General features: G+C 49.6%; 1 protein-coding gene across 1 annotated transcript; it reads left to right on the top strand.

Moving 5' to 3' along the window:
• The first annotated feature begins 20,101 nt into the window (after positions 1 to 20,101).
• LOC125525901 (cytochrome P450 94B3-like) lies at positions 20,102 to 21,946 on the top strand. Its single transcript, XM_048690911.1, has one exon. The coding sequence runs from the start codon at positions 20,192 to 20,194 to the stop codon at positions 21,782 to 21,784; it is 1,593 nt and encodes a 530-aa protein (XP_048546868.1). The 5' UTR covers positions 20,102 to 20,191; the 3' UTR covers positions 21,785 to 21,946.
• The last annotated feature ends 1,169 nt before the right edge of the window (positions 21,947 to 23,115 follow it).

Below are 23,115 nucleotides of genomic sequence, written 5' to 3'. Positions count from 1 at the left end.
TTTTGGAAATTGGGAATGACATTTCTAAAAGCTACTAGAGCACTAGTTAATTTCCAGAGGCAATTTGGGAACTCCAAAGATTTTGGTTTTAACATGAAAAATACTTAGAGAATATTTGTCATATTGTGAACTATTTTGATTGCATGAAAGGAGAAGCAAATATTTGACATGCAATTTGAATTTGAATTTGAATCAGATTTGGACCAGTGGCATTTTGGTGTGATGATCATGATGACATGACCTTTATTGGGGGGAGATTACTGTAGTGTGATGCTGGGGATGTTACAAGTCTCCTCCACTACAAGAAGTCTCGTCCCGAGATTTAAGTTGGGAAGTAAAGGGTAACTTCAGGTGAACTGACCCTTATTGGGTTAATTGTCTGGTGAACAATGCAGGGAATGAGGCAGAAGTATCTCTCGAGTTGAAACTTAATAACACATCGAGAACAAAGTATGAAGGTACAATAGGAAGTTTCAAGCGGATGGACAAACGATTGATACCTGAAACGAGTGTGAGAAAGGAGTTCAGAGCATCAGGAATAGATCATCTCTCGGAAGGTGGCTCGTGACATGATACGAAGCCAAGCGTGAGGAATAACCTTAGAAACAGGGGGTACAGGAGAGTCAGGTTTCGATCCTATGGAACTGTGGGTTATGGGCCCACCATGTGGGTTAAAAGTAGGAAGGGTGCTGGCATCTTGCACGGTTATGATAGCAAGGCATGTCAGAGGGTAGCCTGTCAGTTATGTCGACAACAACGTTGGTACCAAGGGCGAGGGACGAAGAGAACCATTATCCTGCTCGTTGAACGAGGCGGGCCATTAGGCAAAGTTCTCATCCATCGGTGGCTACCGAAATGTCATCAACAATAGTAACATGGTCTTACTGACAGAGTGGTACAACGAGGTGTTTACATAAGCAGGGAAATATTACTCCTTATATACTATAGATCACAATAAGGATTAAACAAACCAATGGAAAGGAAAATGTAGTTGTCAGATTAAACAGAATAATGGAAAGGAAAATGTGTTTAAACACATATTTCAGGGGTATATCCTTCCCAAGGACAAGCAGAGCATGGTATCCATGACAGGATAGAAGTTTAAAACCATTTAGGTAAGGGGAAAGAAATTTCATGACATTACCCAGTGAATGAGATCAAGGAGGAAATATGGTCGAGACCATAACTGCAAGGGATCCAATTTACGATACCGGAAGAATTATTCAAATGATTAAATATCCTTGCAAGAAGCTTTCATGATAAGTTCCACACCGTGTCCGTGGGAATGAACACAAAGGTTCAAGGTCGACTCCCGCTTCTATAATGCATAACCTTTCATTTTACTTCTCACTCTTGATGAAGCTGCAGTATTGAAATTTTATCTGACGAAAAGTCAGTAGAGTATAACCCGCATAACTTTCGAGTTCACACAGATTAGGGAAGGCATAGGTTCAACCCATCGGGGCATCTTAGGAACATATATCATAAATTTCGAGAATAAATAACACAAGCTCGGTAGTAGAGTATGCTTGAGAAAGCAGAGGATACAATTTACCAAAAGCATTATGTATCCGAGTAAAGGCTCACAAGCTTATTGAATAAGAAGGACGTTGTCGGATAAAATCCAAAAAAAGGGGCTGGTGGTCCACAAGGGATCTGAGGTGAGCATCAGTACTCAACCAGAGGAAGAAAGAATACGAGGAGATCAGATTATAGAAACAACTGACTAACTGAAAGCTCAATTGCAAAGGAATTATGAATTCCAAGACAAGGGATCAGAAGCAATGCTCTGATAAGGGATGGATAGGTGAATAGCCTTAGGGGTACAATCGATGGCGATTTGATTGATCGAGATTCAGCACATGTTAGAATGACGTCTGAGCCGGAAGGATGAATTCTAGGATCTGATTTAGGATTGCGAGCATTCGCAACATATTGTATCAACGGACTCAAAAAGATAATGACAAAGGCTGACAATAAGATTACTAGACTTATGGTATTAACCGTAATGCAAGCAAGCAAGAAATCCAAGAACAATAGGCTATTGAGGATTTTCACAAGAACGAATGGTATTACGAAGACTTTTGTGAAGTACAAGAATCAACTGAGGATGAGCGGATACTCGATAGGTGCACAAAGTTATCCGTAAGGGTATTCAGACGACAAGGAACTGCAAGGCAGTAAGCTCAAAGGATTCTCGGAAAAAGGAGAGCAGTTCAGGGCATCTTGTAATAACAAGATCAATGGGATAGAATGTAAGATTGGTAAGTGTGTGTAGTTATCCATAAGGATATTTCGGTGGTAAGGAATTGCAAAGGCAACAGGCACAAAGTCTCGAGAGAATATCGTAGAGTATCTTCGGAATCTTCTGATGCAGCAGGCGATCATCTGAAATAAGAGGCTCTCCGGGCGGATGTGATCACGAGATCCTAATGTTCGAGTTAGTAAAACCATTTAACCCGAATAGAAGAGAGATCAAAGTCCCAGAGTATAGACGAGGAATAAAAGATCCTAATACCCCCCAAATGGCGACGTGGGCCCGTAAGACACACAGCCATGTTAGTAAAAGTTTTTGTAGTGACTAGACTCAACTTCGGCCAAGGAGTTGGAAAGGGGGCTACCTACAGGCAGTCGGCTCTGATACCAACTTGTGACGCCCTCGATTCAATCGTACACTAATCATACACGCAAATGTGTACGATCAAGATCAAGGACTCACGGGAAGATATCACAACACAACCCTAGACACAAATTAAAATAATACAAGCTTTATATTACAAGCCAGGGGCCTCGAAGGCTCGAATATATAAGCTTGAATACACAAGAGTCAGCGGAAGCAACAATATTTGAGTATAGACATAAGTTAAACAAGATTGACTTAAGAAGGCTAGCAGAAAAGCAACAACGATCGAAAAGGCAAGGCCTCCTGCCTGGGAGCCTCCTAACTACTCCTAGTCGTCTGCGGTCTTCACGTAGTAGTAGGCATCCTCCGGGTAGTAGTAGTCATCAGTGGCGTCGTCTGGCTCCTGGGATCCGTCATCTAGTCGCAACAATCGGGTATGGGGGAAAAGTAAGTAGCAAAGCAACCGTGAGTACTCATCCAAAGTACTCGCAAGACTTACATCACATCTAAACTAAGTATGCATCTTTATCAAAGGAATGGGTTGTATCTGTGGACTAAACTGTAGAATGCCAGAAGGGAAGGGAAAAGCCTAGCCTATCGAAGACTAGCATCTTCTGGAAACCACCATCTTGCAGCAACAGGAGGGAGTAGAGTAGCATAAATTAAAGTAGTAGAAGTGCTATCAACCTCGGCCAGAGATCCTTTCTCGACTACCTGTGAGAAAACAATCCCAGAGCCATACTATCCAGTTATCATCACAATCCAATTCTCATCACCATCCAGTTCTCATCACAAGTATCCAGTTCTAGTTGTATCGATCGGGATACAACTCCAAGTGTCCGTTACCGTAGGACAGGCTATCGATAGATGTTTTCTTCCCTGCAGGGGTGCACCAACTTACCCACCACGCTCGATTAACTCCGGCCGGACACACTTTCCTGGGTCATGCCCGGCCTCGGCCAAACAATACGCCACAACCCGACCTAGGCTTAATAGAGAGGCCAGCATGCCGGACAAAACCTATGCCCCCAGGGGTCATGTGCCATCTCCCCGGGAACTCCTGCATGTTGCGTACGCGGCCGGTGAGCAGACCTAGCTACCTCCTTCAACAAGGCAGGTGCTTACGCAGTCCAACCCGGCGCGCGCCGCTCAGTTGCTGACGTCTATTAAGCTTCGGCTGATGTATACGACGCAGAACGCCCATAATATGCCCACGTGATGGTTAGTGCTATCAGGCCAGAGGCCCCTCGGATCAAATATCCAAATCATGATGGATTAGGAACGCGCGGTAACGAGCAGAGACTCACGATCGATGTGACCCCATCGCCCCGTCTCGAGTACTTGCGGCAAGGGCTAAGAATGCCCGGCCACGCCTCGTAAGTATCTCGTGGGCACCTTCCAGGTCAACCCGACTCCACATCACTCGCTATTAAGCTCGTGCGAGTACCCCTCAGGGTCGACCCGTCTTATTAACATAGTTCAGTGTAAAGTCATAGTAACCATAGCAACTGTGTGTCTAACACCAAAGGGAAAACCCGAGGAATCACCCCCAGTGAATTCCACTCGATGTTGTCATCAAGGTGAATGTAAGAGGATCCACCCTCGAGGTTCACATTTGATGGGTTGCACGACAGAGCCGTATCGGAAGTGGTTAAGGAGGAAATCACCCTTTATGACCTCGACCATATAGCTACACTACGGAGATCTCATCAGTAGTGATGTAAGAGGTTCCACCCTCAGCATTCGATGGTAACTCTGCAGAGTCGTACAACTAGGGGGGTGATGTGCGGTGTCGGGGCCTGGACGTCGATCACGTTGATCGAGTCATCGAACATAAGAGAGGCAACTGGGACAAGGTGGGGTCACTGATGGATCTCTAACCAACCTATACTAAGCTGTTTAGGATAAGCAGGTAAGGTATAAAAGCAGGTAACAACAACAGGCTATGCATCAGAGTAGGATCATACAGAAAGCAGTAGCAGTTCTAATGCAAGCATGAGAGGGAAAGAAATGGGAGATATCGGAATGCTCAAGGGGGGATTTGCTTGCCCGGTTGCTCTGGCAAGGAGGGGGGTCGTCGTCGACGTAGTCGATCACAAGGGCAGCATCGGTCTCGTGGTCTACCGGAGAGAAGAGGGGAAGAAACAGTAAATATAAAGGAAACATAGCACCACAAAGCATAACATGGCAATAAGATGTGTCGGGTGTGACATAACGCGGTAGGAGGTGATACCAGCGAAGGGGGGAAACATCCGGGAAAGTATCCCCGGTGTTTCGCGTTTTCGGACAGTAGAACCGGAGGGGGAAAGTTGCGTGTTCGCTATGCTAGGGATGTGTGGCGAACGAACGGGCTGCGTATCCGGGTTCGTCTCGTCGTTTTGAGCTCTGTTGGAAAAGGCAGTGCCTAGGAGTCACTTAGGCACGCCTAGGCGCTAGGGAATGGCCCAATGCCTCACCTAGGGCATAAGCAGAAGTCTAGGTAGAGCAAGTAAGAAATTGTCTACCCAAGCGAGAGATCATGCCATATTGCACTGATATGCCAAAAGGGCCATATTCCAATCATAGTAGCTGATCGTTAACGTACTTATATGCCCTTAATTAATAGAATACACATATAATAACCACATATACACCCTAATAGTAAAAATTATATAATCGCCTAGGCTACACCTAGGGCGTTTAAGCACCGCCTAGGCACTAGGCGAAGGACAACCGCCTCGCTTACGCCTACCGCTTTTTCCAACCTTGGTTCTGAGCAACTTTCATGTACAAAGTTTTTCCATCCGAGCTACGGTTTATTTTATATTAATTTTAAAAGATTTAAATCATTTTTAGGATTTATTTAATTATTTAAAATCAACATTATCCAGAACAGTGCATGCTGACGTCAGCATGACGTCAGCAGTCAACAGGGGTGTTGACTGGTCAACTGACGTGTGGGCCCCACATGTCATTGACTATTTAGTCCAATTAGGGTTTAACTAATCTAGTTACTGTTTAGTTTAATTAATCAAAATTAATTAAGTTAATTAATTCTTTAATTAATTAATTAATTTTTTTTAATATTAATTTTTTTATTACTTTTTTTTAATTTTCGTTCTGGGGCGCTGGGGCCCAATAGGCCACTGGAGCGGCTATCGGGGCCATGGGAGCCGGCCGCTTGCCCAGACAGGCACGAGCAAGAGGACACGTCGGGGCGTCGGCGCGGCGCCATCGGCGGGCGCCCGGAGAGGGCCACAGAGGGGGGGGGTTGCGCGGGCGGGAGCGCGCATGGCTGTGAGCGGAGGCGTGGGCGGACGAGGAGGGGTGTGGCCCCGGGCAGCAGCAGCGAATGGGGACGGCGGGCGAGGAGCGAGGCGAGCATGCTTGGGAGCCGCTGTGAAGCGAGGCTCGAGCAGGCAGGGAAAGCGGGCACGGGGTGGGGTGAGCAGGGGAGGCGCAACGCGAGGGAGGCGTGGCGAGCGGTCGGGCGGCTGCGAGCGAGCCACGACGACGACGACAGGGGCGGGGCGATAGCGGATGCGGTGCAGGGCGCCTAACACGCGCCGCGGGCACGGCAGTGCGACGGTGAGCGCGAGCGCACGAGACATAGGGTGCTGGGTGACCATCGCGAGCAGCGACAACCGGGATCGCGGGGCGTGCACGGTGATGACAGGAACAAGGAGGGGGCAGGAGTGGTTCTCACCCCCGTTGTAGATGAACAGGGGGGTCGGCGAGGCGTGGCGGAGCCGTCGAGGGAGAGGTGCGGAGGCGAGATCCAGCGGCGGCGAGGTGGTGAAGGCGTTGGGGTCCGGCGACGGCGAGCGGCAACGCCGGGGCGGCGCCAGGTGGGCAGCGGCTTATGGCTGTCACGACGAGGGAGGGCTTCGGGGAGGAGGGGTGAGGCGACGGCGGGGTAGCGCCGGGCGGTGTAGGTGAGGTGGCGCCGGTGTAGGGGCGCCGCAGGGCGCGGTCGGCAAGGTGGATGGCGCCTGTCGGTGTCAAAACTGGCGGATCTCGGGTAGGGGGTCCCGAACTGTGCGTCTAGGCCGGATGGTAACAGGAGACAAGGGACACGAAGTTTTACCCAGGTTCGGGCCCTCTTGATGGAGGTAAAACCCTACGTCCTGCTTGATTAAAATTGATGATATTGGTAGTACAAGAGTAGATCTACCACGAGATTGGAGAGGCTAAACCCTAGAAGCTAGCCTATGGTATGATTGTTGTTCTGTATGTTGTCCTACGGACTAAAACCCTCCGGTTTATATAGACACCGGAGAGGGTTAGGGTTACACAAAGTCGGTTACAATGGTAGGAGATCTACATATCCGTATCGCCAAGCTTGCCTTCCACGCCAAGGAAAGTCCCTTCCGGACACGGGACGAAGTCTTCAATTTTGCATCTTCATAGTCCAGGAGTCCGGCCGAAGGAATAGTTCGGCCATCCGGACACCCCCTAATCCAGGACTCCCTCAGTAGCCCCTGAACCAGGCTTCAATGACGACGAGTCTGGCGCGCATTTTGTCTTCGGCATTGCAAGGCGGGTTCCTCCTCCAAGTACTTCATAGAAGATTTTGAACACAAAGATAGTGTCCGGCTCTGCAAAATACGTTTCCACATATTGCCATAGAGAGAATAATATTTACACAAATCTAATCTGCTGACGTATTCCGTGGTGCAACATCGCACCACGGCCAAGCCTTTATTCGAATCATTTTATTATCCCACCTCAGCGCGTCATGCGAGGCGGTTTCCTTGGCACGTCTTGTTAAAGCAGAGATCGTGTACCCTTATTCCGGGATTCTCATCAATACGGGTGTGGGTAACCCAACCGCTTCTAGGACTCCTAGACTATAGGCAAGTCCAAACGGCCACGGAGAGGACGCTTGATATTCACCCTCTTTATAAAGGGACAAGGCTTTTATTTTTTTCCCTCCCGTGCTCAATCGAATCCTTCCCCCACCTCAAGCTCAAACACCCAAAGTTCAGGTCAGGTGCTCCGAACCTTCAATCATGTCCGGATCTAGCCTTCAAGGCCGATGGGTGCCTTCCTCCATCACGGAAGAAGACATCAAAAAGTTGAGGGAGGCCAGATATCTGACCGCCGAGGTTGTGCATCGACTGCCTGCCCGAGGGCAGGCCGTCCCCTCCCCCAAACCCAACGAGAGCGTCGTGTTTGTCTCCCACCTCCTCCGAGGTCTAGGCCTTGCTCTGGATCCTTTCGTCAGGGGTTTGATGTTTTATTACGGTCTAGACTTCCATGATCTAGCTCCGGACTCCTTTCTTCATATCACGACATTTATTGTCATGTGTGAGGCCTTCCTCCGGGTTACCCCTCACTTTGGCTTGTGGCTCAAGACCTTTGAAGTAAAGCCAAAGATGATCGAGGGGCAACATGCAGCTTGTGGAGGTGCCTCAATATGCAAGATGACGGGAGCTCCGTGGCCCAAAGGTTCCATTCCAGAGGTGTCTGAATTGTGGCAACAGGAGTGGTTCTACATCACGGCTCCTAGAAGTGCCAAGTGGGCAGCCGCCCCTGTTTTCCGCTCGGGCCCTCCACCACAACTGATGTCATGGATCAGTAGAGGTCTGAGCTGGGGTCCAGCCAAGGACGTGCCTATACTGCAAAGCCGCATTCGAGATCTCTTCAATGGAGATTTTAGTTTGGTTGCGGTAATACAAATTATGCTGGTTCGTCAAGTCCAGCCTTGCAAACGCCGGCCCCTTCGCTTGTGGGAGTTCAATCCCGAGGGACCGCGTGTCATCCAAAATTTCCTCAGCCTGACGCACGAGGAGATGTACAAGTCATTCTTCGGACCCCGGGTAGAGTGTCCGGAAATCACCGAGGACGTGGGCTTGAGCAGTAACCGCGCCGCCGAACAGGTAAGGAATCTTCCGGCCGAACATACTATCTCTCTTTTGTTACAAAATTATTTCTGAGAGTTCGCTTTTTGACCAGGACTGGCTAACAAAGGCGAAGTTGATTCGGTGTTCGGCCCCCCTCCCTGAGGGTTTGGACAATACGGTATTGGAAAAGATGCTCCAGGTCACACCTTGCCCGGAGCCCTTGAAGGAAGATACTGGGAACGATAATACGGGCGGACGCGGGCCCCCAACGCTGCCCATTCTAACCGAGGGAGCGAGCGTCTCCATGAAGGAAAAGGACCGGAGGAGGAAAAGGACTGCGCCCGGGGATTTGGACGCCGAAGCTTCCAAATGGGAGAAGAAGTCTCCCACAGAGGGTCCTACCTTGGGGGGTGCTTTTGCCGCACAATGTTCGCGGGGGGATCAATTCTCCAGCGAGTCGTAAGTGACCTGAAATACTTTAATAGTATAGGTATGCCATCTTTTTCTTCTGAGAAAATAACCACCGCATATATCTTTGCAGTTCGGGCCTTAGCCCCTCTCAAATGAGCTCGTCTTCGGGGGATCTTCTTCCAGAGATGATGGAGAGCGAAACGCCCCCTCCGGACTCCTCCGCTCCGGAAGCGGGCGACCCTGAAGTGTCGTCGCGGAGGGCCTCTCCGGGTCCGGTGAGGCCAGAAGATAATCCCATTGACCCCCGAAGCTCCCAGTGTCCGGCTCCCGAAGAGAGCGGAAAAAAGAGTCTGGCACCGTCTGGTGTGCGATCGGATGTTCTGAGGGAGTTGGTGGGGCGAGCGGCCATCTTAGATAAACACCGTGTGCTGATGAATACGGATGGAGAGAATCTTGTCCGCCGAAAGTAGATTGCATGAAGCTTTTATGAGTCTACTGACAGGCTTTGAGATACGTAAAATAACATATGATAGTCCTGCACATGCTAGGTGTGCCCTGTGTAGATAGTAGCCCCTGAGACTCTGGTTGTCGTCGGAAACGACGACGAACAGAGGATCATATTCCCAGGTAATAACCATACTGCCTCTATGTGCAGGTGATGGAAGCTCCGGTGGCTAGCCGGACTAGCGAGTTTGCCCATTTAAAACGGCAGTTAGATGCGGCAGACGCCGACATCGAGCTTGTTAACAAAAGGCTTGACGAGGCACATGGTAAGTGTCATTATCTGGTAAACGCCACATAGTAAGAGCAACATGATGCCAGTATCTTTAATATGTTGTGACTGCAGATGGAGCTGCCACTGTTGAAGCCTTGCGGGCAGAACTTGCCCGAGCCAAGGAACAAGCGAGGTTTAGTAATGCGGCTGCTTTGAAGGCGGTCGAAGAGTTGAAAACCGAGAAGGCCGCGCGTGGTGAGAGCCGAGATAAGATGGCCAAGATGGCCATAGAATTAAAAGCCGCCGCCGACCGTTGCCGGGTTCTTGAAAAGGAAAACCTAGCAAAGGCATCGGACCTTGAGAAGGTTGTTGCGACGAGAAAATACATCCGCTCTGCTATGAGGGCGAAGAAGGAGGAGCTGCGGGAAGCCGGGGATATTGTAGCTGGGAAATCCTTTATGTTGCAGAGGAAGTTCGGAGATCCACGGTATGCCTCTTTGGATCGGCTGTGGAGTTCGAAGGATGTGTATATGGATTTGGCGGCGAGCGCTGCCGATGCGGCCAAGTACTTCCAGGGTCAGACAGACCGTGAAGTGGACCAGCTGTTTTGGACACAATTCCATTCTCCCGAGCGTCCACTTTCATTGACTGACCAATTAGCCGAATGGGCCGAACTGAATAGGTTGTCCGGACTCGCCATGAGGTCTGTTGTGGATCAGCTATGGCCGGAAAGGCCAAAACCGAATAGCTATTTCAGCTTGGTGCAGCAGCTCCTTGACGTGGTGCCGCGCATTAATGCGATGAAGAGGTCGGTGTGCATAGAGGGCTCACGGATGGCCTTTGCCCGTGTTAAAGCATACCGGGCGGAGATGGATACTACCACTGTTGCAGCGCGGGATTCGGCCATAGGTCGAATGGCTGCTGAGCACTACTTTGAAGAAGTTCTTGAGGGTTCTCGTTTGATAGAGACCCAGTGCTCAAAAAATATTATGTTTGAGTGATATGTAATCTCATTGTAAGTGAAATGCTTTTATAAATTTTTATGATGCTATTTTTATACTTTTGCCTGAAAGTAATATGATGCCTCCTGGGCGGCCGTTTATGTATACATGTGTATAACCTGAAAGATTGCAGCCGTCGGCTTCAACCCCCACGCATATAATGCGGAGGTGCTCGCAAAAAACATGCGTTCACACTTAACCCAATGTCTTGGTCCTATTAAGGAGGTGATAGCGGAGCGAGTGAGGCAACCGGACTATAATGCTTTAGCACTTTCACTTAGCCATAGGAGTTTGACAGTGGGGCTACTAGATAGCCCCTGGTGACTCCGCACTCTCCCGATCCCGGGGTGCGTTCATGTCTGGCCGGAAACGGCCCTTCGTTAAGGCGGAGGAATTCTAACATTCCAACAGGTCATCCAGTGGTTGACCAGTCTCACGCTATATCATGACAGTCAGTTTTCGGCTTTCTCTACTGAGGTGCTCGTCCGGATGAACCAGGGCACAATCACAGTAGTTCTCCTGGTGCTACCTTAGCAGATAAAGCGGAACGTAAGGCACCAAAACACAGGAGCCGGGCAAACCCAACATTTGACCAAAGACAATGATTCGAAGCTGATGCATATAAGGCCAAACTCGCGACACCGAACACTCCCTAAGGTATTCGGTCTTTGTGGTATAAACCGGGCCTAAATAATGGCCTTTGTAAGAAGCCCCTTGTGTCCAGGTACATGCATTGTTCTGGCGTGGCCACATGCCAAGACGTCAGCATCCTTCTCAACGGTGGATATGTATCAACAAGAGACAGTAAAAAAGGTTTACGCAGGGTCTTAATCTAAAAAGAATCCTTGGAGCGGGTCCCTGCTGCACGTCTGCGCCCGTGTCTCCGTTGTGCCGTATCCTGGATGGGTGTAGCACGATGATCGTCTGTAAAAGAGAGGAATTTAGGTGAAAAAGCTGTCGTGCAAAAAGATAGTTTTTAAAGAAACCGTGTATAATTCAAGATGAGAAAAAATTGCCACTTGTCTGCGCGCGTTGAGCCTCTTCTATTGACAAATAGGGGTGTGACCACTTATTCGGTATAAATAGCGGTGCCGGACTTGATTAATTGTGTCTGAGGTCTTGACTACCTATTGGATGCTTTCGCTGGTCCGGGCGCCTTTAGTGTGCGGCTGCCAAGGCAGCCGCACTCTCTTCGGCGCGCAGAGATCGCTTGATATTTCCTTTCACTGAAATGATGCCACGTCGACCGGGCATCTTGAGTGCGAGTGATGCGTAGTGTGGTATTGCATTAATGCGAGCGAAAGCTTCGTGTCCGAGCAGTGCTTGATAGCCACTTTGGAATGGAGCGATGTGGAAGGTTAAATGCTCACGACAGAAGTTATTGGGGGAGCCGAATATAACTTGTAGTAGGAGGGAGCCCGTACAACGAGCCCCTGGGCCTGGCATTACTCCTTTAAAGGTAGTATTGCTATGGCGAATTTTTGTTGGGTCTAACCCCATCCCGCGGATTGTATCCTGATATATTAGGTTTAGACTGCTGCCACCGTCCATCAAGACTCGTGTGAAGTGATGTCCGCCAATTATTGGGTCTAATACCAGGGCGGCCCATCCTGCGTGTCGGATACTTGCTGAGTAATCGCGATGGTCGAAAGTGATCGGTTGAGACGACCAGTGGCAGGACTTCGCGGTGACAGGCACTTGGGTATATTTTCCTAGGAGTGCCGCATTGTTTTTTCCCTTGATCACATGTAACACATTTACTGTTTTGACTTCTGGTGGAAATTTCTTTTGTTCCCCAGTGTCTTGCTTGGGAGGCTCGTCCTCGTCTTCACTTGGTGTATCCTCCCCCTTGTGTACGGGTTTGAGCTTGCCGGACTGCTTGAAGACCCAACATTCTCTGTGGGTATGACTAGCCGGTTTACCAGGGGTACTATGGATTTGACATACTTGGTCCAGAATTTTGTTGAGGCTGGACAGTTCATCCCTGGTGCATTTAGAGGGCGGCTTCTGCTGACCTGGCCGAGAGTTTTGAATCCGGCGTTTACTGTCGTGCCCTTCGTGTTGTCTTCTTTATTCCGGCATTTGTTATTGTTGCACCGTGATTTCCCGTTTCCATCTCTAACTTCAGATGTACTGGGGTCGCTGGTGCTGCATCTGGCTAGCCAGCTGTCCTCACCCGCGCAAAAGCGGGTCATGAGGCTTGTTAATGCGACCATCATTCTCGGCTTATTTTGGCCGAGGTGTCTGGCGAGCCATTCGTCACAGACGCTATGCTTAAAAGCTACCAAGGCTTCGGCGTCCGGACAGTCGACAATCTGGTTCTTTTTAGTAAGAAACCTGCTCCAAAGCTTTCGGGCTGACTCTCCGGGCTGTTGAGTTATATGACTCAAATCGTCCGCATCCAGAGGTCGGACATAAATCCCTTGAAAATTTGCCTGAAAGGCGTCTTCGAGCTCTTCCCAACTTCCAATGGAGCTTTCAGGGAGGCCTTTAAGCCAATGACGAGCTGGCCCTTTGAGCTTGAGGGGTAAGTACTTGATGGCATGGAGATCATCTCCTCGAGCCATATGGATATGAAGGATGTAGTCCTCAATCCAGACCCCAGGGTCTGTTGTTCCGTCATATGTCTCTATGTTTACGGGTTTGAATCCCTCTGGAAATTCATGGTCCAGCACCTCATCGGTGAAACATAAGGGGTGTGCGGCACCCCTGTAGCTGGGTGTACCGCGTTGTTCGGATGTTTGTTGTGTTGCATTGTATGCTGGGGCGCGCTTGCGTGGTCCATAGATGGATCTTGCTGCGCCGTCCTTTGGGTGCGAGCCCTCGCATGGGTCGCGTGTTGTATTGTGAGCGGCGTTGTATGCCGCTCTGTGTTGGTAGAGGGGTCGTTTATCCGGCCAGGTGGCTGCTTTGATATTTGGTTGTGGGGGGTCTGAGGCCTCCTCATCGAATTCAGGTAGCAGCTTCCGCTTTGGGTAGCTCTTGGAGGGGCGATTGTCGCCGTACCTCGTTGTTGTGTTGAGTATTTTACTCCATCTGATTTGGAGTGTGTCTTGCACAGCCTTGAGCCTTTGCTTCTGTTTTTTAAGACTCCTCGTGGTGGCAACAAGCCTTTTACGGGCATTCTGCTGCTCCGGGTGCCTGTCCGGCGTTATATCGTCCGGACCATTATCCTTGATAGAATTTGTTTGTTTGGTTTGATTATCCGAATTGCCGCTGTCTGGCAGCGGTTCGCCCTACTCCAGCGCTGGGCCTGTGTGATCGTTATTTTTGTCGAGGCGGGACTTGGGGCGGCTCTTGCGTCGCCGCTTTGACTGCTTCTCGAGGGAACAAGCCTTCGGTGCGTCCTTCCGCTCTTCGTCGTCATCTTTTGGTGCGTCCACCATGTATACGTCATATGACGAGGTGGCTTTCCAGGGCCCAGTAGGCACTGGTTCTTCATCGTCTCCTTCATCGGCGTCCATACCGTCGATGTCTTCAGAGTCGAAGTCGAGCATATCGGTTAAATCGTCGACAGTGGCTACAAAGTGGGTGGTGGGTGGGCTTTGAATTTCTTCATCGTCCGTATCCCAACCTTGTTGGCCGTAGTTCGGCCAGGGCTCTCCTGATAAAGAGAGAGACTTTAGTGTCTTCAGAATATTGCCAAAAGGCGAGTGCTGAAAGATGTCCGCGGCAGTAAACTCCATGATCGGCGCCCAATCGGATTCGATCGGCAGGGGCGCGGAGGGTTCGGAGTCCGGAGAGGAGTCCGGCTCCTTGGAGTCGCGAGTCTCGCGGAGTGCGGGGCTGGTGTTCGGCTCGACCGCCATTGGGATCGCAGCCCCCAAGGCGGCGTCCAACCACCCATCCTCGATCGACGTAGTTGGCTCCGAATTAAGGGTCGAAGCCGATGCGGGTGCGGCCTCCAGGGTACTGTTCGGCGGCAGAGCTAGATCATGCTCGTCGTGACAGTGCGGCACGCTCGGCAGTGGCTTGAATCCGTCGAGGATCAAGTCCCCGCGGATGTCAGCCGTGCAGTTTAAACTTCCAAATCTGACCTGACGGCCAGGGCATAGCTTTCGATCTTCTCCAGATGGCCAAGTGAATTGGCCCGCAGTGCGAAGCCGCCGAGGACGAAGATCTGTCCGGGGAGGAAGGTCTCACCCTGGACTACATCGCTATTGATGATCGTAGGAGCCATCAAGCCTAACGGCGACGACATAGAGGAACTCTCAATGAAAGCACCAATGTCGGTGTCAAAACCGGCGGATCTCGGGTAGGGGGTCCCGAACTATGCGTCTAAGGTCGATGGTAACAGGAGACAGGGGACACGAAGTTTTACCCAGGTTCGGGCCCTCTTGATGGAGGTAAAACCCTATGTCCTGCTTGATTAATATTGATGATATGGGTAGTACAAGAGTAGATCTACCACGAGATCGGAGAGGCTAAACCCAAGAAGCTAGCCTATGGTATGATTGTTGTTCTATATGTTGTCCTACGGACTAAAACCCTCCGGTTTATATAGACACCGGAGAGGGTTAGGGTTACACAAAGTCGGTTACAATGGTAGGAGATCTACATATCTGTATCGCCAAGCTTGCCTTCCACGCCAAGGAAAGTCCCTTCCGGACACAGGATGAAGTCTTCAATTTCGCATCTTCATAGTCCAGGAGTCCGGCTGAAGGAATAGTTCGGCCATCCGGACACCCCCTAATCCAGGACTACCTCAGCGCCCCCGATCCAGATCGGGATCGAGGGATGGGGCGGACGAGGGAGGAGGGATCGGGGAGTGGGGATAGTGGAGGGGGTTTGTGCGCTAGGGTTCTGGGCGCCAGGGGGTTAGTTGGGGGGTTGGGCCGGCCTGGTGGAATGGGCCGAAGCCCAAGGGGAGGACAGGGGCTCTCCCACCCCTTCTCCTTTTCTTTCTTTTTTTAAAAAAAAGAAAAATAAAAAAGAGAGAGAGGAAATGATTTATTTGAGCATCCAAAGGATTTAGGAAAAATATGGGACTTGGCCCATTAATTCCTCCACATTTTTAGGTATTCCACAAATAGTTTGGAGGCAAGAGGAATTGCCTAGGAATTTTGGAAATTGGGAATGACATTTCTAAAAGCTACTAGAGCACTAGTTAATTTCCAGAGGCAATTTGGGAACTCCAAAGATTTTGGTTTTAACATGAAAAATACTTAGAGAATATTTGTCATATTGTGAACTATTTTGATTGCATGAAAGGAGAACCAAATATTTGACATGCAATTTGAATTTGAATTTGAATCAGATTTGGACCGGTGGCATTTTGGCATGATGATCATGATGACATGACCTTTATTGGGGGGAGATTACTGTAGTGTGATGCTGGGGATGTTACACTAGGCCCCTCCGGTGTCTATATAAACCGGAGGGTTTAGTCCGTAGAGAACAATCGCAATCATACAGGCTAGACTTCTAGGGTTTAGCCACAACGATCTCGTGGTAGATCAACTCTTGTAGTCCTCATATTCATCAAGATCAATCAAGTAGGACATAGAGTATTACCTCCATCAAGAGGGCCCGAACCTGGGGAAAACATCGTGTCCCCTGTCTCCTGTTACCATCGACCTTAGACGCATAGTTCGGGACCCCCTACCCGAGATCCGCCGGTTTTGACACCAAGAGCGCCCCCCCTTTCCTTCCCCCTCTCCCTTTACTTCCCCCTCTCCCTCTCCTTCCCCCTTTCCTCTCCATGAGAAGGAATGGGGAAATCGACTAGGACTAGGAGTCCTAGTGGGTTTCGCCCACCCACTTGGCGCCCCCCTAGGGCCAGCCTCCTCCCCTCTCCTCCTTTATATACGGGGGCAGGGGGCACCCCGGAGCATATCAGTTGTTCTTTTAGCCATGTGTGGTGTCCCCCTCCACAGCTTACTCATCCGATCATATTGTCATAGTGCTTAGGCGAAGCCCTGCGCGGATCACGTCACCATCACCATCACCACGCCGTTGTGCTGACGAAATTCTCCCATGACACTTTGCTGGATCAAGAGTTTGAGGGATGTCATCGAGCTGAACGTGTGCAGAACTTGGAGGTGTCGTACGTTCGATGCTTGATCGATTGGATCGCGAAGACGTTCGACTACATGAACCGCGTTAAGCTAACACTTCCGCTTTCGGTCTATGAGGGTACGTGGACACACTCTCCCCCTATCATTGCTATGCATCTCCTAGATAGATCTTGTGTGATCATAGGAATTTTTTTGAAATTGCATGCTACGTTCCCAACAGTGTCGCGTTAGCAGCATCCTCCAGTAGTGATCCCGTTATCAAATGACAACTCATGTCTATGATTAGAAAACCTTAGCCATCTTTGATCAACGAGCTAGTCTGGTTGAGGCTCACTAGAGACACTGTGTTGTCTATGTATTCACACATTTATTTAAGTTTCCGGTCAATACAATTCTAGCATGAATAATAAACATTTATCATGAAACAAGGAAATATAATAATAACCAATTTATTATTTCCTCTAGGGCATACATCCAATAGAAACAATATCTTGATGATATCCTTGAGAAAACGGGCACGATCTCCACCTCGAAGGGACGTGCCAGTAAAAAGGCTGCCTCGGGCCGCGATTTGAGGGGAGTAGTAACTGCTTGACCTGTCCTAAGGTGAGCCGTTCTGATAAAGTTGTCAGACTAAGTGGAACTGTTCACACCGAGATGGCTGGCCTTAGAGGCTAAGTAATTTGATCTCTTCGGGCAGAGGGTAGTAGTTCGGTTGAGCCTTGGATGGCCTCGCTCCTTTAAAGGAGTAGTCTGAAAATTACAAGAACTCGTCTGTCGAGTTAAGGACTCCAGATCCGAGGTTGTTATCGCCAGGGAGGTCGTCCTCGGCATAGAAGACTAGTTCGGGGGCTACTGACGGTTCCTGGATTGGGGGTCCTAACCTAGTCGGCCCATTCTCCTCGGGTCAGGCCGATTGGCCCTCATTCATGGCCAAGATGGACTCTGGAGGCCGCATAAAGGAGGCGTGATCAAGATTACCTCCACCGAAGACTTGACGTATACTCCAAGATCTCTACCGCCGCCTTGCTCCTAGATGCCGACGTTGTAACCTTAGATACCCTCCCTGGCGTATATATATATATAAGCCATAGCGTTTAGCCCGTAGGGGGACATCAACGCAAAATCATTCACCTAGCCCTAAAGTTAGACCACACATTACGATCTCGAGGTAGATCAACTCTATACTTGATACATCTTCATCAATTTAAACAAGAGTAGGGCATAGGGTTTTACCTCCATCAAGAGGGCCCGAACCTGGGTAAACATCGTCTCCTTCGTTCCTGTTACCTTCGATCCAAGATCCACAGCTTGGGACCCCCTACCCCGAGGTCTGCCGGTTTTCACACCGACATTGAGCAACCTCGTCGGTTTTCACTCCAACAACAATTTCTATGATGCGTTAACTGTTACGACTACGGGAGGATGTCCGTCGGCTTACCTTTGGATTTTTCTTCAGTCTCATTGTCTGTGTCGCTACTATTGTGACTGCGGGGGGATGGTGAGTATCATGGTTATTTAGGAAACGTAGAATAGTGTATGATTTCTTTTACCTTGACTTGTACTCCAAGATGATCATGTACTCCTATATATATGCCCACGAGGCTCAAGCAATAAAACAACAATTCCACCAATCCTTTTATTCCCTTCTAACACCATCACCAATGGTCCAATTACATGCATACTCTTTGTTTAGACATAATTACTTTCAAAAACAATAGCTTTGGTTTAGGTCATTTCATTCATATAAAATTTATGCAAAATTAATCTTTAAAATCGCACAGCAACGCTTGGGGAAATCACCTAGTGTAATAAATATTTTAAGCCACATCACGCTAAAATAAATATCCGTTGAATTAATCAAGGATCAATCAATTTTGCTAGATCTTGGCAGTTGGTGCCTATGAACGATGTGTATTTGTTTTTTAGGAATGCTTATCCTTCGACTAAATGATACTCCCTCCATTTCAAAATACGGTGTGCCCGCGCTTCCCGAGGTCCAACTTTGACCATAAATTTAACCAACGAGACCAACTGTGGCGGGAGAAAAAATTATATAATTGAAAAGTTCTTTCGAATATGAATTCATTGATATAATTTTTGCTCCCGCCGCAATCGGTCTTGATAGTTAAATTTACGGTCAAAATTAAAGCACGGGGATACAGGAAGCACTACATTGTGGAATGGAGGGAGTACTTCCTATGTTTCTAAATATAAGTATTTCTAGAAATTTTAATATGGACTAGATTCGGATATATATAAACATATTTTAGAGTGTAGATCCATTCATTCTGCTTTATATGTAATTAGTATTAGAATCTGTAAAATGCCTTAAATTTAAGAAGGGGGGAGTACATCGCTTGATGAAGAGGCATCTTTGTGAAAAACCGCGTTTATTTGTGAGAAAAATGTCCCTTCATGAAAAATTGACAAGACGCGTCCGATGTCTCTGTGAAAAGACAAGTTGTACGACCCCGGTACAAAACTGGATAGGCCGCGTTGATTGCATCTGGATGCAGCATTATGACGATCCAATGTAACATCGTACCAACGTTGGATGGATTTCAATCGTAGATAAAGTAATTTTGTATTGTTTAGAGGAAATGCCTCAGCCCGACTTTAAATTAATAAATTCAACGTCAACAACAGTAAGAACCGAACAGAGTGTAAGAGAACACCGAATGAAGTTTAGACGGCCACAACCGGCAAACAAGGCGCCCAGGCCAAGACCAAAAGCTAAACATCTAAACAGGAGCGGACGAAGACTTACACGACAAAGAAGAGGGAGCTCCCACAACGGCGACCTAGCCCGATCAATCCCGGAGATATAAACAGCAGTAGCTCGCACACGGCCAATGAGGACCTCCAGAACCGCCTTGTCAGCCTCCTTAATTAGAGATTTCCACTGTTGCAAGAATACGGACAGTTTGAATATGACATTAGCCGCTGAGTTAGGGAACACATGTTCAATAGTAGATTTGAATATAGACAACTTTGTATTGTTGCAAAGAAAGAAAAGAACCACAATAACTGTAATTAGCACGTTCAATAATTAAGTTTGTAACTGCCGAATTATGTGACCGGTAAATTTGTCTTAATTATGCTCAAACTACTAATGTATCAAAATTTAACATCCAATTTATTGGTGCACTTCAATGGTATTTAAGCTTACGAAAGTAAAATTTATAGAAACGTAATCTACTAATCCGCACCTATCACCCGTTCCGGCTATGCTTCTAGCGTCATCAGATTCGATCGGCGTTTGTCTTCGATGGATCCACATGGATCAAGTCTTTGTTGTGTGTCCATGTGTCATGTTAAATTATTTCGATCTATGCTTTTCTTCATCGATGACGGTTGATATTCTGGTGGGCTGGTACAGTGGTACTGGAGGGCCTAAGTGGTTTTCTAGAATTCTATGCTAGCACTTAATAAATATATGGTCATCGCTTTCCGGGAGAGAAAAAAAGGAGCAGCAAAGGGCGAGCAGGTACTTGGTATATATATGTCGACAAATACTGTGTGCTGCCTCGTCCATCCTTTCTCTCTCCAACCCTACCTCCTTTGTTCTGATTATAATCACTAGATCGAGGTACAGGATGGTACCTTACATGCTGTGCTTTCAGTTCGTGGCGTGTTGCCTCCTGGTCCTGCTCTACTCGCTTCGATCTGGTTCTGCCAGCAGCGCTGGCCATGGCCCGAGAAGCTACCCGGTCATCGGCTGCCTGCTCGCCTTCTACGAGAACCGGCGGCGGCTCCTCGACTGGTACACCGAGATGCTGGCGGCCTCGCCCACCCAGACGATCGTCGTTGACCGCCTGGGCGCGCGCCGGACCGTGGTGACCGCGAACCCGGCCAACGTCGAGTACATCCTCCTGGGCAACTTCGGCAACTTCCCCAAGGGGAAGCCCTTCACCGACGTGCTCGGCGACCTGCTCGGCAATGGCATCTTCAACGTCGACGGCGACAAGTGGTTCGCCCAGCGGAAGCTGGTCAGCCACGAGTTCTCGGCGCGCACGCTCCGTGAGCTGGAGATTGCCGTGCTCGAGGCGGAGGCGCTCGACCGCCTCGTGCCGGCGATGGAAGCGGCCGCTGAGCCGGGCGGCGGCGCCGTGGACATGCAGGATGTCCTCCGCCGGTTCGCATTCGACGTCATCTGCCGTGTCTCGCTGGGCGTTGACCCGGGATGCCTCGACCCGGCATTGCCCGCGCCGAGGCTGGCCACCGCGTTCGACGCCGCCGCCGGGATCATCGCCAGGCGCGGGGCTGCGCCGCTGGCCGCCGTCTGGAAGATCAAGCGTGCGCTCAACATCGGCTCGGAGCGGCGGCTGCGCGAGGAGGTCAAGGTTATTCACGAAGCCGTCATGGATCTCATCAGGAGCCGCAAAAAGGAGCGCTTCCTGGTCAACGCCGGCGACGAGAGGAACGACCTGCTGTCGCGGATGATCGATTGCGGCTACGCCGACGAGGATATCCGGGACATGGTGATCAGCTTCATCATGGCCGGCCGCGACACGACGTCGTCGGCGCTGACCTGGTTCTTCTGGCTGCTCATGCGCCACCGCGACGTGGAGCGAGACGTGCTGGAGGAGATCACGAGCATGAGACGAGACAGCAGCAACGGCACCTACGCCGGCGAAGGCTTCGACCTCGACGACTTCCGCAGGATGCGGGTGCTCCACGCGGCGCTGAGCGAGACCATGCGGCTGTACCCGCCGGTGGCGTGGGACTCAAAGCACGCGGCGGCGGCAGACGTGCTGCCGGACGGCACCCGTGTCTGGCCCGGCGACCGGGTCACCTACTTTCAGTACGGGATGGGGAGGATGGAGGCCATCTGGGGCTCCGACGCCGGCGAGTTCAGCCTGGAGAGGTGGCTCGCACTGCCGACGGACAGCAACTCGGCGTCTGGCGGCGTGTCTCCCTTCAAGTACCCGGTGTTCCAGGGCGGCCCGCGGACGTGCCTGGGCAGGGAGATGGCCTTTGTGCAGATGAAGTTCGTGGCCGGCGCCATACTCCGCCGGTTCGACCTCCGCCCCGTCGACGAGGGCCGCACGCCGGCGTTCCTGCCGCTGCTCACTTCCCACATGCACGGCGGGCTCAAGGTGACGGTGAGGAGGAGGAAGGTGGAGACCACAGGCAACGGCCTGCAGGACGCAGCTACAGCCGAAAACCGATCATCATTTTTTAGCTAGTGGTAAATGGTCACACCCTGGTGTAAAAAAGCAAATAATTTTTCATATACATCCACTTTGTACATGCCCATACATACATACGATGATCATATGAATCTGATGTACACACAGAAAAGAATTCAATTCCCGCACAGAATAAAAACACTGATTGATTCCAAGAAACTCGAGTGGTACTTGATTTCCGGCAAGAAATTTTCGCCGTGGTCCCATCAATTCTATTTTATTTCGAACAGTAGGGTCCCATCAAAGTGAAACGAACTAGTACCGGTTGATGTGCTCGCAGTAAACTTTTTTCTTTAGGGGATGCTTGCAGCAGTTTGAACACTGTTTGCAAAACGGAGCCGTGAACTTGTCAGAGTCAGACGAGATAAACTTGAAGGAAAGTTCAGGCAGATGCTAGTAGGAGTACTAATCAATAATTCCTGTCAAGAAACTAGTAGAATTAGAATAAAGCGGGACGCACGTTTCATTTGGCGACGCGCACATGTGGTATAAAAAGGTCGTCGCCCGTCCGATGTGAGGTTGGAAAGTTTGATTGGTTTTGTTTTAGTTAAGATGGGCGCATCAATGAGGAGCATGTGGGTTTTTTCCACGGATGGGGTTGGGTGGGGGAGGATGATGTAGTGCACGTAGCTATCGGGCGCAGGGGTGGGAAACTAAACGCTAGCTGCTGCGAGATGGACTTTTTTTCTAGCTGTTGAAAGCTCGGCTTTGCTTTTTTAGTCGCTGAAATATCAAGTTGCCGGGAGGAAAAGGGGTCAGGCGAATGGGGCGCGTTCGAGGAAACCCCCACCCCACCCCTAGGGGGGAATAGATATATTCCGGCGGTTCAATGCGTCATGGACCACGTGCGTAATGTGTGGCGTGTCGTGATCTGGCCCGGCGCGATCCTGCCACCCCTTGCTTTCACACCGGGAAGTCTGTCTCCTGCCCCCATATTGTATTGTTTTCTTTGGAGAACGACATCGTGTTTTATTACTTTTGGGAGCTGGACTTGTTTCCTCGTGATGTGGCCACTGAATCATACAGTGCGTACATAACAGCTGGCGGGAATATCTTTGGAAGTTCGCTGTGTAGATTTGCTTCAACGACAAAAAATGGAAGAAACGGCAAAAAACGAAAAGATAAGGAGCGCACGTTCGCGCTGCTGCTTCCTCTCGCGACCCCCTCTGGACCGTTGGATCGCCGCGAGCGGCGGGCATCATTTTTTTCGAGAGTACATCAATGGTGTATCATATTTTTATAGAAATAAGCAAACATAATTACAAAAAGATAGGCATAGATGCGAACATCAAGTTAGCAAGACTCACTCAACACCTAAGCAAACACTA

This window comes from Triticum urartu, chromosome 1 (assembly GCF_003073215.2).
Source record: "Triticum urartu cultivar G1812 chromosome 1, Tu2.1, whole genome shotgun sequence".
In the NCBI taxonomy this organism is placed as follows: domain Eukaryota; kingdom Viridiplantae; phylum Streptophyta; class Magnoliopsida; order Poales; family Poaceae; genus Triticum; species Triticum urartu.
The sequence above is the reverse complement of the archived record's forward strand: the minus strand, read 5'-3'. Positions and strand labels throughout refer to the sequence as shown.